We start from the raw sequence: 14,909 nt of genomic DNA on the forward strand, positions 1-14,909 counted from the left end.
TCTATCTCTATCTGTGATGGTGGTGGTGGATGTCACTGTTTTGACTACAGCAATTTAAAACGTTGAATCGAAGCTTTTTTAGGTTAAAAGCGGGAAGCCTGCTGAAGATTGGACACTGAAGTCCACGCACCTACTCCTTAACCCTCGTAGTAAGTGGTAACGTACGTCCCCTTTCATCTGGATTCTTGTGAGTAATGCTAGAGAGATTAAATTTAGAGACTAAAATTGTAAACTAAATGATGTGTCACTAATAGAAATGAGCACGTCCATCAACATTTAAGTAATAAACCAATTATCAATTTACAAGTCCTTTAGTTTTCAAATTTTAATTTCTAAATTTAGTCTCTCTAACATTACATTACATTTCAAATTACATTTCAAATTGGAAAAGAGAAATGTCTTCTAGCGCCAATGTCAAAAAATTATATTAATATAATCTACCACTTACATGACTTTCATAAAAGTTGCCCTATCATTGTCATTGATTATTAAGAGACGTGCATTATTATTAGTTTTTCATCATTGCATTCCATATATTTCTTTTCTTTTACTATAGCTAGTGGAACTAGGTGGGAGTGGGATTATCACTTGTTAACTGTGGGGAAAGTGATTAGCTTTAGGGAGGGAAGAATGAAAGATCATATACAATTTGAAATAGCGAAAATTTTGGAACCGACTATCTCATAGTATGAATCAAGTGAATGAACGGCTGAGTATGTAATCAGAGATTCAATGATTAAGATCCAACAATTAAGAATAATTCAAAGGCTAAGGATTGATCCAACAACCAATAATCTCGATTATACCATGCACCAGTCTATACTTGACAAACTCCTAAACCTTAAACCCTTATTTTTTGAACAAATGATATTATCTAAACTACAAGGTGGGGGAATGGGCTAAGCCTCATAATGGTATAGCAATAATGTGGTTCAAATTCGCATTTGGCAAAAATCGAACCTAAGACCTATTACTTACAAGTGAAAAAGAATACACTAGACCGCAGTACTAAGTGGCAAAATGGACAAATATTTTGAATCTCTCAAGTATGATCCATCTATTTCAAAATTTAGTTAGCCATATAATTCAATCTTGTCGTTTAGTATGTTTTTTTTATGGGGGTTTTAACTTTAATCCTTGAAGAAGTTTGAAATTTTAAATAAACCTAGTGTTAGATTACATATTGATTAGGGTAAATTACACAAAACTACCTTAACTATTGGGTTAGTCACAGTTTCATACCTCATCTTTAAAAAATGTCAATGTCATACCTCATCTACGAATTTATTACAATTTCATACATTCCGTCAGTTGTCTATCAATTTCTCCATTAAATGCTGATGTGGCTTGAGGAAGGACCCATTTTTTATTAAAAAATTAACTAAATATTAAAAAATAAAAAACCAAAAAACCAAACCCAGATCCCATTCTCCCATCAACCCGTGTCCCTCTCCCCAAAAACCCAGATCCCTTTCTCCCCACTGGAAACTCCCCCCCCCCCCGCCCCCCCCACCCGATACTTCCCATCACCATCCTACTTTCACTCCACCGCATCCCACCCAACCCTTTCTCCTCCGGTCCTACACCCAGATCTTTAAGTCGATCTGCACCCATACATTCCCCCCTCCGGGAACTTCCCAGCACCCTCCTACCCTTTCTCCACTGTGTCCCACCCAACACTCTCTCCTCCGATCCTACACCTAAATCTTCAAGTTGGTCTGCACCCATGGATTTCTTCAAGTCGGTCTTCTCCGACAACCCCTTCCTTCCGCTATCTGCACCCGGACGCCCAAAACGACAGCGTCAACCCGAACCCAGAAGGTGGCTTCGCGTGCCGTCAAGGATCTTCCTGGTTCGCTCAAGGTCAGCGCATCAGTGGCTCATGATAAGAGATTAACTAGCAGTGGGGTAGTGAAGATGGAGGAAGAAAAGCGGCAGTGGGGTGGTGAATGATGGTTTTTGTGGGGGGAAGGGGTGGGAACACGGGATGTGAAGATCTGTGGGTTTGGTTTTTTTTTTTTTTTTTTTTTTAATTTTTTAATATTTAGTTAATATTTAATTAGTTTTTTTTTAATAAAAAGTGGGTCCCGCCTCAAGCCACGTCAGTATTTAACGGAGGAATTGACAGACAACTGACGGAAGGTATGAAATTGTAATAAATTCGTAGATGAGGTGTGACATTGACATTTTTTAAAGATGAGGTATGAAACTGTGATTGACCCAATAGTTGCGGTAGTTTTGTGTAATTTACCCTATTGATTATAGTCCCCTGATGGGTCCTTCATTCAACATAATTAATGTGTATTTTATTCAATATTCTCCCATTAAATATTTAAATTTATTAATATACACATTCTAATTTATTTTTTGACCCAAAAAAGTTTTTTTTAATTTATTAATTTTATTTAACATTCTTCAAACTTAAAAGATTCAATTAATGTACCTAAATGTTAGTACCGAAATTGTCACATCCTCGCCGGGCCCCCACCACACCTCGGTGTTAGTGCTCCCACCCGTGGCCACGGCACAGTCTTCACGTGATCGTAGCACTTGAGCGTACTTATTTACACCCAGTCCTGTCGTACAGACCATTAGAGGTGGTTCCGACTTATGTGCAGGGATATTTGATGAGCTATTGATTCAGTCATACAGGGCACTATAGGTGACTCCGACTTATGTGCTAGCATTGATTGATGAGATATGGACAAGTCATACATGTCACTATAGGTGACTCCGGCTAGCAAGTTGATAAGTTATTGATTCAGCCGTACAGGTCACGTGAGGTGACTCCGGCTAACATGTTGATGAGCTATTGGTTCAGCCGTACAGGCCACAATAGGTGGATCCGGTTGACATACCATTTCATATTGATTTATTTCACATGGGTTACTTATTCTTGTTAAGATATTTGACACGGCATAACTGTGAGACTGTTATTTTGGTTATGGTTTTGAGTTATAGTCACGCCTGTTATTTATGGGAAATTATACAGGTGTTACGGCGAGGAGCTACTGCCTTTGGTAATTGACATTGGTTTGAAAAGTTTTGTTTCACTCACTCACATTTTCTATTTTTGCACCCCTCCAGGTTCTAGCAGCATTATCTTACCTTACTGTAATGTACCTATGCTCTGTATCACGTGTGAAATGGGTCCAGACCCGCTCACCGTGCACTTGTGTACTTAGGCACTTTTAGATTTTAATTTATTCACATTTTATACATTATCACACTTTATGGCTTCGTCATATTCCAGGTGTCGACCAGCACGCCTCGGTTCGGGGTCCTAGTGGACATTCCGAGTCGGGGTGTGTCAGTTCTATAATCTGGGAGCGCCAAAACAGGTGCATGATTGAGACAATACAGTGACGCTTATGGTCTGGGCTGCACTTAGGCTACTTATGCCCTGGTTGTGAACTTACACGTATTGTCGTCTTGCACTTAGTCTTATCTAGTGCTCTAGTTAGTTTGGTTTTTATTTATTCGCATTTCTTATATTATTATTACTTCCGTATTGTGCACATGGTTACGTCACCCTCACGTGACGGTCATCATGCCTTGATTTCAGTCGGAGTGTGTCAATTTGGCATCAGAGCTAATCCCTGGCCGTGTGTGCCGACGAGGACGTCGGGCCCCTAAGGGGGGTGGATTGTAACATCCCACATCGTCCAGGGGAGTGGATCCTATAAGCCTTATATGTATATTCTCATATCTACCTAGCACGAGGCCTTTTGGGAGCTCACTGGCTTCGGGTTCCATTAGAACTCCAAAGTTAAGCAAGTAACGCGCGAGAGTAATCCTAGGTTGGGTGACCCACTGGGAAATTGCTCGTGAGTTCCCAGAGACAAAACCGTGAAGGTGTGATCGGGCCCAAAGCAGACAATACCATGCTATGGTGGAGTCGAGCCTGGGATATGGTGGGGGCCCAGGCCGGGATGTGACAGAAATGTATTATATTGAATTAATGTATTTAAATGTTAGTACCAAAATGTATTATATTAAATTAATGTACCTAAATGTGAGTACCGAAATGTATGTACCTAAATGTTTATATTGGAATGTGTGTACCAAACTGTGTGCATCTAAATGTATGCATCGAAATGTAGTATAATGAATTTAATGTACCTAAATGAAGAAGACCAAGTATATCGATATATATTGTATAACAAAAATTAGTTTGTCTAAATTTTTACAACAAAATATATTACAATGAATGAAATGAAAAATTAATACATTAAAATTAGAAAGAAAAAGAGAAATAATTAAAACATCAAAAAGTAATTAATAAATGAAGTGATTAATGTATCAAGGGACTAGAATTAGATTTTGATCTTACTCATGGTTTTAGTCTAAAAGTCATCTTTGTCAAAGATTAAAATGAAGTTTTCTATTTTTTAATTTTTTTATAACAACTTCAAACTAGGAGTTAAGAACTTGAAATCCATGTTAATATTACATATGTGACAAGAAAAGAGCAAAATTGTAAAAATATGGTGAAAATAATGCAAGTAAATAATTAAGATTAAAGTGTTGGAAATATTGGCGATGTGGATGCTATTTCCTACAACAGATCACACAAGATAAATATTAATTAGTAAATGATACTTTATGTTGACATGGTCAATCATATAAAATAATGAAACAACAACAAAATACTAATGTTTTTCAAGGTACAAATGTTTTTTCGTTGGTACTTGATTAAAACAAGATTTTAGGTTGAAATGTGTAAGTTCACTGTCCTTAATAGTAGATTTCGTCCATTGGAGACAATGTCTCGATGTAGGAGGTTATGGTGCCCTATCCTTTAACATACAAATACCTACGATCCATGTAAGCTTACACTTGCATTACTTAAATTGGATGAACAACTCGATTCTTCAATTGGTAAAACAATCGAATGACATATCAACATTTGAAAGAATGAAGAATCCATCAACGAGACATGACAGAATTGGAGAGGAAAAGAAATAGATGAAATATCTCTTTGCCACAACGTAAAGGGGAGTTTACATGGGACAATGGGTAATTAAACATGAGACATATAATTAGAATTGAATGAGGAAAACGTTACTATATAATTGTCCAATTTATGGGTTAATCAAGATGGCATTTTCAAAGATAAAATGTGATTAAGAGCCCCAACATTATAATCCGTTAATGCATCAGTTCTGGTTTGCAAACAAAACTTAAATTAAAATTAAAAGAAATCATTAAGAATGGTATTATTTTGACCAATGAATTGCTTTGACTCATGAATTGTATTTTAAAATACCCAATCAAACATTCCAGCGTGAAGTGTACATGTTGAATTATAACAACATTATTTAATGGAGCTTTTGGATCACCATATATAACCAAACAAAGAGTGCCTTGTGCATGCATGCAACGGCTTTTTAATATTTACGTCCTATGGAGAGCTAATATATATGTGTGTGTTGCAAGTTTGCAACTGCTTAGTGCTAATTAAGTAGGTTATCTTATGTCCTCCAACACAACTAATACATTATTGCATGAAATTGGTTTCATGCAACAACGCACATTATACGTTAGATTTTGATGGGCCACGCATATATATGGCAATCATGGCAGTATCTCACAGTTGACTATATATGCCAATCAACTTTTGTTTGTGCGTCAAAAGAGACAACATCTCAAAACCTCTGTCCATCTGATCGGAAATATGAATGAGGTTATGTACTAGTGCGGTGATTCGGTCCAATCACGACCGCATAAATTGACTTGTCATGCACCGATATTTGATGAATTGATCGTGCAGGCTGTGCATGCTTCATCTTAATGTATGCGTACGAAATATACGTACCAAGTGTCGCATTTTACAACTCATAGCATGATTCAATTGGATTTCATTTAAATGAAAATTTTGTCACCATATAAGTGAGGCGGTCCGACATATAACCGATATTTTTACTTTAAATTATTGAGAGGGAATAAAGTTTGAATTTGAAACGTAGTAGGTTGAAAGAAATGTCCTCTTAGAGATTTCAATAATTATTAAATATTAATATATAATATTTATAAATATATAATATACGGATATATATGACCTAGTGCTGCTGCGATCCGCAGCATGTGTGCGGCAACATATGTATAGAAAGGTTGGATTTAATTCAACCTTGTACGTTGCAACATATTTATAGAAAGGTTGGATTTAATTCAACCTTGTACCTTTTGGTTGCAAAATATGTATAGAAGGGTTGGATTTAATTCAACTTTGTACCTTTTGGTTGAACTGCAACTTTTGGTTAAAAGATATGATACTTACTTAAATTGTATGAGTAGAGTTAAAAGATGTAATTAGTCAATATTTATTTTCTGAAAATTCTAAATAGAAGACATGTTTTTAGGTTAACACTATTAAGAAGGGTTGTATATCTTCAACTAAAATGAAAGGACTCGATGAACATGTGCTTTAATGTCTATAAATACCTATTGTGGCATAATGTTTCAAACATAATTTCATAAATTTGTTTCTACATTCCTTGCTCTCTTCTCTCTCCATCACATTTATAAAATTTCTTTCTAGTTATTTCTAAGGAAATATAATTCGGTTTTGTTAATCGAATATTCCATACTTTGTTGTATCCTATAAGTGATTTGCCAAGAACCCTTTAGTAAACTCATTTGAGTGGGGACAAATAACACTTTAAGGAAACGATTCAAGTCGTACCCCAAATGCATCCTTCTGATTATTCTCTATATTTTTACATTTACTCTAACAGATCCACCACTTAAGCTTAGTGCAAAATCATATGACCTTAGTAGGATTTTAAGACAAAAGAAGTCGGTGCAAATAATAATTAAGCCACTCAATATGAACTGTATTCCGCTGTATTCGACTTTAAAGTTGGAATTGACATTCTTCAACGAAATTGAATGGAACAACTTAATTGATCGAAAAAACAAGAATGGAAGTAATCCGATTCTCACGCGTTGGAGTGCCGATTCAAAAATCAACCCATAAGGTTTCAAAGTCTTTGAAGTTTGGATCCCATGCGAGATATACATTGTCCCACTACCATTAGCTAGTTCCTGGTCCAACCCAATCTTCATGAAGATGGATAGGACTAGAACCCAATTCTACCCCGACCAAAAGTAATCTATCAAGCCCAACTCAAACACAGGCTTGCAAGGTACATATTTTGGGCCTTCTATCTCATATATGGGCCTCTATGACATAAGAACTCTTGTGGGCCTGATGCGTCACATGCCCTAACCCAACGTCGTTGTGCGAAATCCGATGACCGTTTTAGCCGTTAAAAACACAAAAACCCGATCCGACGGCCCGTATTTAGTTTCCAAAAAACAACTAGGGTTTCCGAAAGCCCACGCCCTCACCAACGCACCCTATATAAGCTTAAGCAGTTATGTCCTCAGCCGGTGCGGTGCAGTTTTTTTTGCTCTGCCCTCCTCCACCCCAAAAAAAAAAAAAAAATTTTGGTTTTCCCATTCAGTTACTCCGTCGCGCCGGTTCGGATCCCGGACGATTTATCCCAAAAAAATCTCAGAAAAACCAAAAAATCATCCAGAGTTTCACTTCCGGTCCTTGGGTTTTTCCAAATTTTTAGTTTCGATCCTTTGAGTTTGCAGAAAAATCTTCCCAACAAAAAGAGGAAATTTTGAAGTGAGGGTTTTGTGATTTTGGTGTGACATGGCTCAGATTCAAGTTCAGCACCAGCAGCAGCCTCCTGTGAGCGGCCCGAACGTTGTGGCGGCGAACGCCGGCGGTGGCCCCCCGCAGTTTGTTTCGACGTCGCTGTACGTTGGGGATCTCGACCAGAATGTAACCGACTCGCAGCTGTACGATCTGTTCAACCAGGTCGGTCAGGTCGTGTCGGTGAGGGTCTGCAGGGACTTGAGCACTCGCCGATCTCTCGGCTATGGTTACGTCAACTATAGCGGTCCTCAGGATGGTCAGTCTTCTGATTAATTTCACTGTTATTGTTTTTAGATTAATTTATTTTTTGGTTATTTTTGGAGAATGTTTTATTTCCATGTTAAAATTTGCTTTTCTAATATGAATTGTATTATTATTTTTGATTAATCGAAATGGATTATTGAATTTGCAATTAGAGACATTAAGTTGGATGAGGTTTCGATGCCCAGAGGCTTTATGCTAATATGCTAAATCAGGTTGATTAGAAGCACATTTGGGAAGGGCTAATATTTTGGAATTTGTCTATTTTTGATGGGTGACAAAGGGTTTATTTGCGTATTGGTTGTGTTGGAGAGGTATATGTGTAGTGGCTTTTACTAATGTTATCGGCACAGTTATGTGCTGTATTTGATTTTATCTTTTTGAACTACGCAGCTGCAAGGGCACTGGAAGTTCTGAACTTCACTCCACTGAATAACAAATCAATCAGGATTATGTATTCGCACCGGGACCCTAGTATTAGAAAGAGTGGAACCGGAAACATATTTATCAAGGTAGCTACTTTCTTGATATTGCTGCGATTTCCTTCCCATGAAGTATGGTGGTGTTTTATATGTTATGTTAACTTTGTTCTTTTGGGTGTGCGCAGAATCTGGACAAGGCAATTGACCACAAAGCATTGCATGAGACGTTTTCTTCTTTTGGAAATATTCTTTCTTGCAAGATAGCCACCGATGCCACTGGCCAGTCAAAGGGCTATGGTTTTGTGCAATTTGATAGTGAGGAAGCTGCTCAGAGTGCAATAGATAAGTTAAATGGGATGCTGCTTAATGATAAGCCAGTATTTGTAGGACACTTTCTCCGCAAGCAGGAGAGGGATGGAAATTTTAGCAAGACTAAATTTAACAATGTCTATGTCAAGAATATATCCGAATCTACAACGGAAGATGAATTGAACAAAATTTTTGGTGAACATGGACAAATAACCAGTGTTGTAGTGATGAGGGATGGGGAAGGCAAATCAAGGTGTTTCGGTTTTGTCAACTTTGAGGATCCAGAAGCTGCTGCTAAAGCTGTTGACGCTTTGAATGGAAAGAAGATCGACGAGAAGGAGTGGTATGTTGGGAAAGCTCAGAAGAAGTATGAGAGAGAGCTTGAACTGAAGGAGAGATTTGAGCAGAGCATGAAGGAAGCTAGTGATAAGTTTCAAGGTGTCAATTTGTACATCAAGAACTTGGATGACAGCATCAGTGATGAAAAACTCAAGGAATTGTTCTCGGAGTATGGTACTGTTAGTTCATGCAAGGTTGGTCAATGTACTTCTTTGATTTGTTAGTTAGCTATGCTGGTAGAGATCTGATTTAACATGTTATTTTTGGATTTCATAGGTTATGCGTGATCCCGATGGAAACAGCAGAGGTTCTGGTTTTGTTGCCTTTTCAACTGCTGAAGAAGCTTCTCGAGCTGTATGTTTTTTAACTCTGAGTTTGTTTAAAAGAATAAAACCAGAAAACTTGTTATCCGAAATTACATTTGGTCTACTTTGATTCTGTACTTCCAGCTTGCTGAGATGAATGGCAAAATGGTTGTTAGCAAGCCTCTGTATGTTGCACTTGCACAAAGGAAAGAAGAGAGGAAAGCAAGGTTACAGGTAGGATTAGCTTGGAGTGTTCACTGAAGTTTGGTGGAACTTTTTTGTTCATCTTTTTTTTCGTTCTTTTTACCATTACTTAATACATTTTTTTTTATCAGGCTCAGTTTTCTCAAATGAGGCCAGTTGCTATGGCACCTTCAGTGGCTCCACGTATGCCAATGTACCCTCCAGGTGCTCCAGGCCTCGGGCAACAATTTATGTATGGACAAGCACCTCCAGCGATAATTCCTCCACAAGTAATGATTTATCCATTTTCTATGTTGATTTTCTTTGATTATGATTCTTGTTTGATTATTTGTTCTCAACCTTCTTCTTTATTGTGCAGGCTGGATTTGGTTACCAACAGCAGCTTGTGCCTGGATTAAGGCCTGGTGGTGCACCAATGCCAAACTTCTTTGTTCCCATGGTTCAGCAGGGTCAGCAGGGCCAACGCCCAGGAGGTCGACGTGGTGCAGGTCCTGTGCAACCAAACCAGCAGCCTGTGCCAATGATGCAGCAGCATGTCAGTTGAAAAGATACAACTTCTGTACTGGTGTTAATATTTTACTTTTTGCCCATGTTCCTGATATTCCCATTTTGCTTTGTGTTTCAGATGCTGCCTAGGGGACGTGTGTACCGCTATCCACCTGGTCGCAACATGCAGGAAGTTCCATTTTCTGGAGTCGGCAGTGGCATGCATTCAGTTCCATATGACATGGGTCCCATTCCTATACGTGATGCTGCAGGAGGCCAGGGTGTTCCGGCTTTGGCTACTGCCCTTGCAAATGCTTCAACTGAACAGCAACGGACGGTAAGCCCCATCTCTTTTTTGTTCGATTTTAAACCATACAAAGTGATATTAGGATTGGACTTGCTTAACGAAGCGAATTGATTTCTTTCTTGTTTTGTGGGCAGATGCTTGGTGAAGCCCTCTATCCCCTCGTTGACCAGCTGGAGCATGAGTCAGCAGCTAAGGTGACTGGCATGCTTCTGGAGATGGACCAAACCGAAGTTTTGCATTTGCTCGAGTCACCAGAGGCTCTAAAGGCGAAGGTTGCAGAGGCCATGGATGTTCTGAGGAATGTTGCCCAACAGCAGGCTAACAGCAGCGCTGATCAACTAGCTTCATTAACTCTTGAATGACAACCTTGCCTCTTGAATGTGATATCGTTTGGAGTTTGAGTTATCGTAGTTTTTGGGAAATTGGAACTTAAGACTTTAATTTCTTCATTTTTCCTGCGTTTTTGTGTTTTCGGGCAATTGTTACATTTATTTGGCTTGCTTCATGACTTTGGTTAATGACTAGACATTTGGCTTGCTTAATTGTTTTGGTTAATTGCTTTGGACATTTTGGATCTCTCTTAAATTCCTTTAACATTAGTTGTTGCGTCTGAAATTGCCACTCTGGTCGGCTTAATCATCGACTAGTTTTTACGGTGACCCCCGTATTCTGGTAAAATTCTGTATAATGTTCAACTTGTTGCCTATGCAACACCCTGAAATGATGAATCTCGTAAGTGTTGAAAAACGCATCTTGGGGTGCTATGTGCGGCTACATTTATGTTCCAGAGGAATCGAAACAGCCCTTCTACCTGTATCCATCGGATTTCTGCAACTTTCCAGGCGACATACCCGCCTAATGTTACATGCCAACCCTCCAAAATCCATGGCTTCTCAGAAGGCTGATATTATACATTCTCCGCCGGTGGTGGTCCGGAGAAGCTCTAGACCTGTTGGTGTCCACGTTCTTTCACTAACCGATGTGCCACTGCTGGTTCAGTCGTTTTTCGATCATGAGAGAGCAGTCCATGGCAATGGTCAAATGACGCCTTCAGTGACGATTCACATCTTTCAAGCACAAGGAAATGAGAAAACTACACCCAGTATTTTCACAACCACCGGCCCTCGAGCGCTGGTTTTCAGACGTTTATGGCTGCAGTCTCCTACCGTCCTTATGCAGATATGAAGATCACGGGCAGATACCAGGGTCCGCAACTCAGAGAGAGTTTTCCACTTCACTTCAGAATTCGTAGCGAAACTCAAAGCCAAGGCAAATGCGAATTATTCTTCTAGTCTCAACAAAATCTCCTCATTCCAGTTCTTGTTTGCTCTGGTCTGGAGGTGCATTACACAAGTGTGTAATGCAACTTCAAGCCAGGTAACCACTTGTGTGGTGGGTTCCAATAAGAGATCAAAACCAAAGCCACCCTTGTCCCAACATTATTTTGGCAACTTTGTCAGTGCCTTAAAAGGGGTTTAGCACAGCTGGGGAACTAGTGCATGAGCTGCCCGGAAGTTGCATGAGGCAGTGGTGAACCACAATGATAAGGCGATACTGCGCATATTGATACATGGCTGCAGTCTCCTACCGCGTACCAATTTGGACAGCATCTAGATCCGTATCTTGTGACCATATGCAGTTCTTCGAGATACATGTATGGAAATGAATTCGGAATGGGGAAACAATTGGCGACGAGATGTAGGTGGGTGGATAAGTATGACGGGAGAGTAGTATTGTATCCTGGTCGCCGAGGAGGCGGAAGCATTAACCTAGAAGCGTGTCTTTCCCCGGAAGCGATGAAAGCTCTTGAATGTGCAAACTAAAATGCTACAGATTGTGGATCATGCTATTGTTTACAATGTTCAGTTACGGATAAAGATGATATTGTAAACTACTCTAATTAATGAAGAGAAATACGAACTTTGTCGCAAAGGGATCAGCACTCTCCTAGTGTTGATGAACAATTAGGCAAAGTAAATCAAGCCATTAACAATCCAGATCAGAGTTTAGCCAAATCGGTTAGAGCCGTGTGCTCTGCTCTATGCACCCAAGTTGGAATCTTCTCCTTACTTTAGATGAATTCAATAGAATTATTTGACCATTTGTTCAAAAAAGGATCATTAAACCATTAACAATGAATAAAAAGGAAGAGAGATGCGACTTTTCTATCTTTTCGTTTTGTAAAAGGAAAGGAAGAGGAAACAGTGTCCATTTATCATAAAACGAAATAGTCTCACACTAAAAAGTCTTACCTACTGTCAAATAGAATAATATGCCGTCCACGAGCTCATGTGTTGAATTCTGCTTCGTTCAATATCACTTGTATAAAAAAAAATTACTTGCGTTACGGATTTGTTCAATATCGCCTCTAATCTCAACATACACTTGGACTAAACAATCATATATTGAGTATAAAGAGCAGATCAGGTAGCAATATTTTACAATCCAAAGCAACACTAAGTGAAGAAAAATGGATTCCCCAAATGTTGAACGAATTTCAGAGTGCTTTGTCCAGCCACACCATGCTTCTGAAGAGTCAGATAAGCCCTTCTACTTGACACCAGGTGATCTTGCCATGCTCTCTGTACACCATATCCAAAAAGGACTTCTGTTTTACAAGCCTCCAGAAGCTAAACGGGATCCGAAAAACTTCACCGATTCTCTGTTGGAAAGGCTCAAGCAGTCTCTTTCCGTTGCGCTTGGTCATTTCTACCCGCTTACAGGTCGCTTGGTTACCAAGAAATCTGAGGACCCGGCTTTGTATTTGGTGTACGTGGATTTCAACAACAGCCCTGGGGCCAAATTCATATATGCAACTCTGGACATGTCAATCCCTGACATTCTTTCACCGACTGATGTCCCGTTGGTGGTCCAATCGTTCTTCGATCATGACAGGGTATTAGACCATGACGGGCACACCATGTCTTTGCTGACGATTCAGGTCACGGAACTTGTGGATGGAATCGTCATAGGGCCTTCCTTGAATCACTGCCTTGGTGATGGAACCTCGTTCTGGCATTTCTTCAACATTTGCGTGGATGCAAATTTCCGCCTTCTCCTTCTTGAACAAAATTGCACCTACAAAACAATTAACACTTTAGGTTAAGGCCAAGAGCATCACGCGCCCATGATGAATGGGGGGCTTTGGCCGAAGAACCTTCGATGCCAAAGTTAGAATTTTGAGAGAAAAGTGTTTGGAGAATTTTGCAAGTGTAGAACTTAGGTTTTTAGAGAAAATGGAGTAGTATATATAGGGCATGGCCGGTCCCCTTTGGAGAGAAGGTGGCCGGCCCTTTGTGGTGTTTTTGAGTGTATTTTGTAGTTAATTGCCATTAATAGATTAATTAGCTAATTAACATAATTTAAAAGGAATATTTTGGGGGTTACCTTGTAGAGAGGATTTGATGAGGATGAATGAAATAGGTTTTGAATTATTATCTATTTTGGGCACTTTTGACTTGGTTGAGGGTTGATTGTCACTGCTCGCAGGAATCCCGGTATGTCTTGAGGGTAATTTTATCTTTTTAACCCAAAAATCCATGTGTCACTTTGTGATTATTTTTGGCTCCACAATTTGGTCTGAAATCTTTCAAGCACAAGCACAAAGAGGTCACAATGATTTTATAGCCAATATCTCGCGCCCACCTGTTCTCGAGCGCTGGTTTCCGGATGGTCGTGGCCCAATCATCAACCTACGTTTCAAACACTCGCATGAGTTCATTGGCATATATGAAGCTCCCCCTCTCAGGGAGAGAATGTTTCACTTCTCCTCGGAATCCATAGCCAAACTTAAAGCAAAGGCCAATGCAGAGTCCAAGACCACAAAAATTTCTTCCTTCCGGTCCTTATCTGCCCTTCTCTGGCGCTCCATTACTCGTGCGCGTTGTCTATCACCAGATCAAGGAACCAGCTGCAGGCATGGTCTAATTTTACGATAACATCCTCAAAAAAATTTCTTTCGTTTAACTTTCCATATATTGCTTGATAACCATCATTAACACGGATATTCAATACCTTGTACAGTTTGGTTGCGAATAATAGAGCAAGAATAAACCCACCGTTGTCTGGAGAATATTGTGGGAACTCAATTTACCCCGTTATATCAGAAACTGTTGCAGCAGGTGAGTTGCTTGAACATGGGTTTGGATGGGCGGCATGGAAGTTGCACGAGGCGGTGGTTAACCACAATGACAAGGTGATACGAGAGCTTCTTGATGCGTGGCTGAAGTCTCCTGCTGTGTACCAAGTGAGCTATTTTGATCCATTCAGTATTATGATGGGGGGTTCACCAAGATTCAACATGTATGGAAATGAATTTGGAATGGGAAAAGGGATAGCACTTTGAAGCGGATACTCAACCAAGTTTAGTGGCAAAGTGTCATCGTATGAAGGACGCGAAAAAGGAAGCATAGACTTGGAGGTGTGTCTTCCACCTGAAGCAATGAGTGCTCTTGAATGTGACAAGGAGTTCATGGAAACTGCCTCCGTATCGCAGTATTAGTTATATGGCTTGTTCATCTGCAAAATTTGTGTGCTGCAAATTAAGGATCACGCCATTTCAACAATTTTAATGTAGAGTTACACAATAGCATCAATATGCTTAT

At 39.5% G+C, this 14,909-nt stretch overlaps 2 protein-coding genes across 2 annotated transcripts; both read left to right on the forward strand.

Annotated features, from left to right (window-relative positions):
* Positions 1-7,383: 7,383 nt before the first annotated feature.
* LOC125475477 (polyadenylate-binding protein 2-like) lies at positions 7,384-10,847 on the forward strand. The gene is made up of 9 exons (XM_048580234.1): positions 7,384-7,928; positions 8,327-8,445; positions 8,541-9,197; positions 9,280-9,357; positions 9,453-9,542; positions 9,644-9,781; positions 9,871-10,047; positions 10,138-10,335; positions 10,440-10,847. Exons 1-9 carry the CDS (start codon positions 7,667-7,669, stop codon positions 10,665-10,667), a joined length of 1,947 nt encoding a protein of 648 aa, XP_048436191.1. The 5' UTR covers positions 7,384-7,666; the 3' UTR covers positions 10,668-10,847.
* Positions 10,848-12,530: 1,683 nt separating this feature from the next.
* On the forward strand, positions 12,531-14,909 carry LOC125475430 (uncharacterized acetyltransferase At3g50280-like). The gene is made up of 3 exons (XM_048580159.1): positions 12,531-13,408; positions 13,795-13,802; positions 14,329-14,909. The coding sequence occupies exons 1-3, from the start codon at positions 12,776-12,778 to the stop codon at positions 14,648-14,650; spliced, it is 963 nt and encodes a 320-aa protein (XP_048436116.1). The 5' UTR covers positions 12,531-12,775; the 3' UTR covers positions 14,651-14,909.

This window comes from the organism of the source record quoted next, unplaced genomic scaffold, assembly GCF_019419815.1.
Source record: "Pyrus x bretschneideri cultivar Hongxiangsu unplaced genomic scaffold, Pyrus_bretschneideri_v1 Contig15, whole genome shotgun sequence".
Lineage (NCBI taxonomy): Eukaryota > Viridiplantae > Streptophyta > Magnoliopsida > Rosales > Rosaceae > Pyrus > Pyrus x bretschneideri.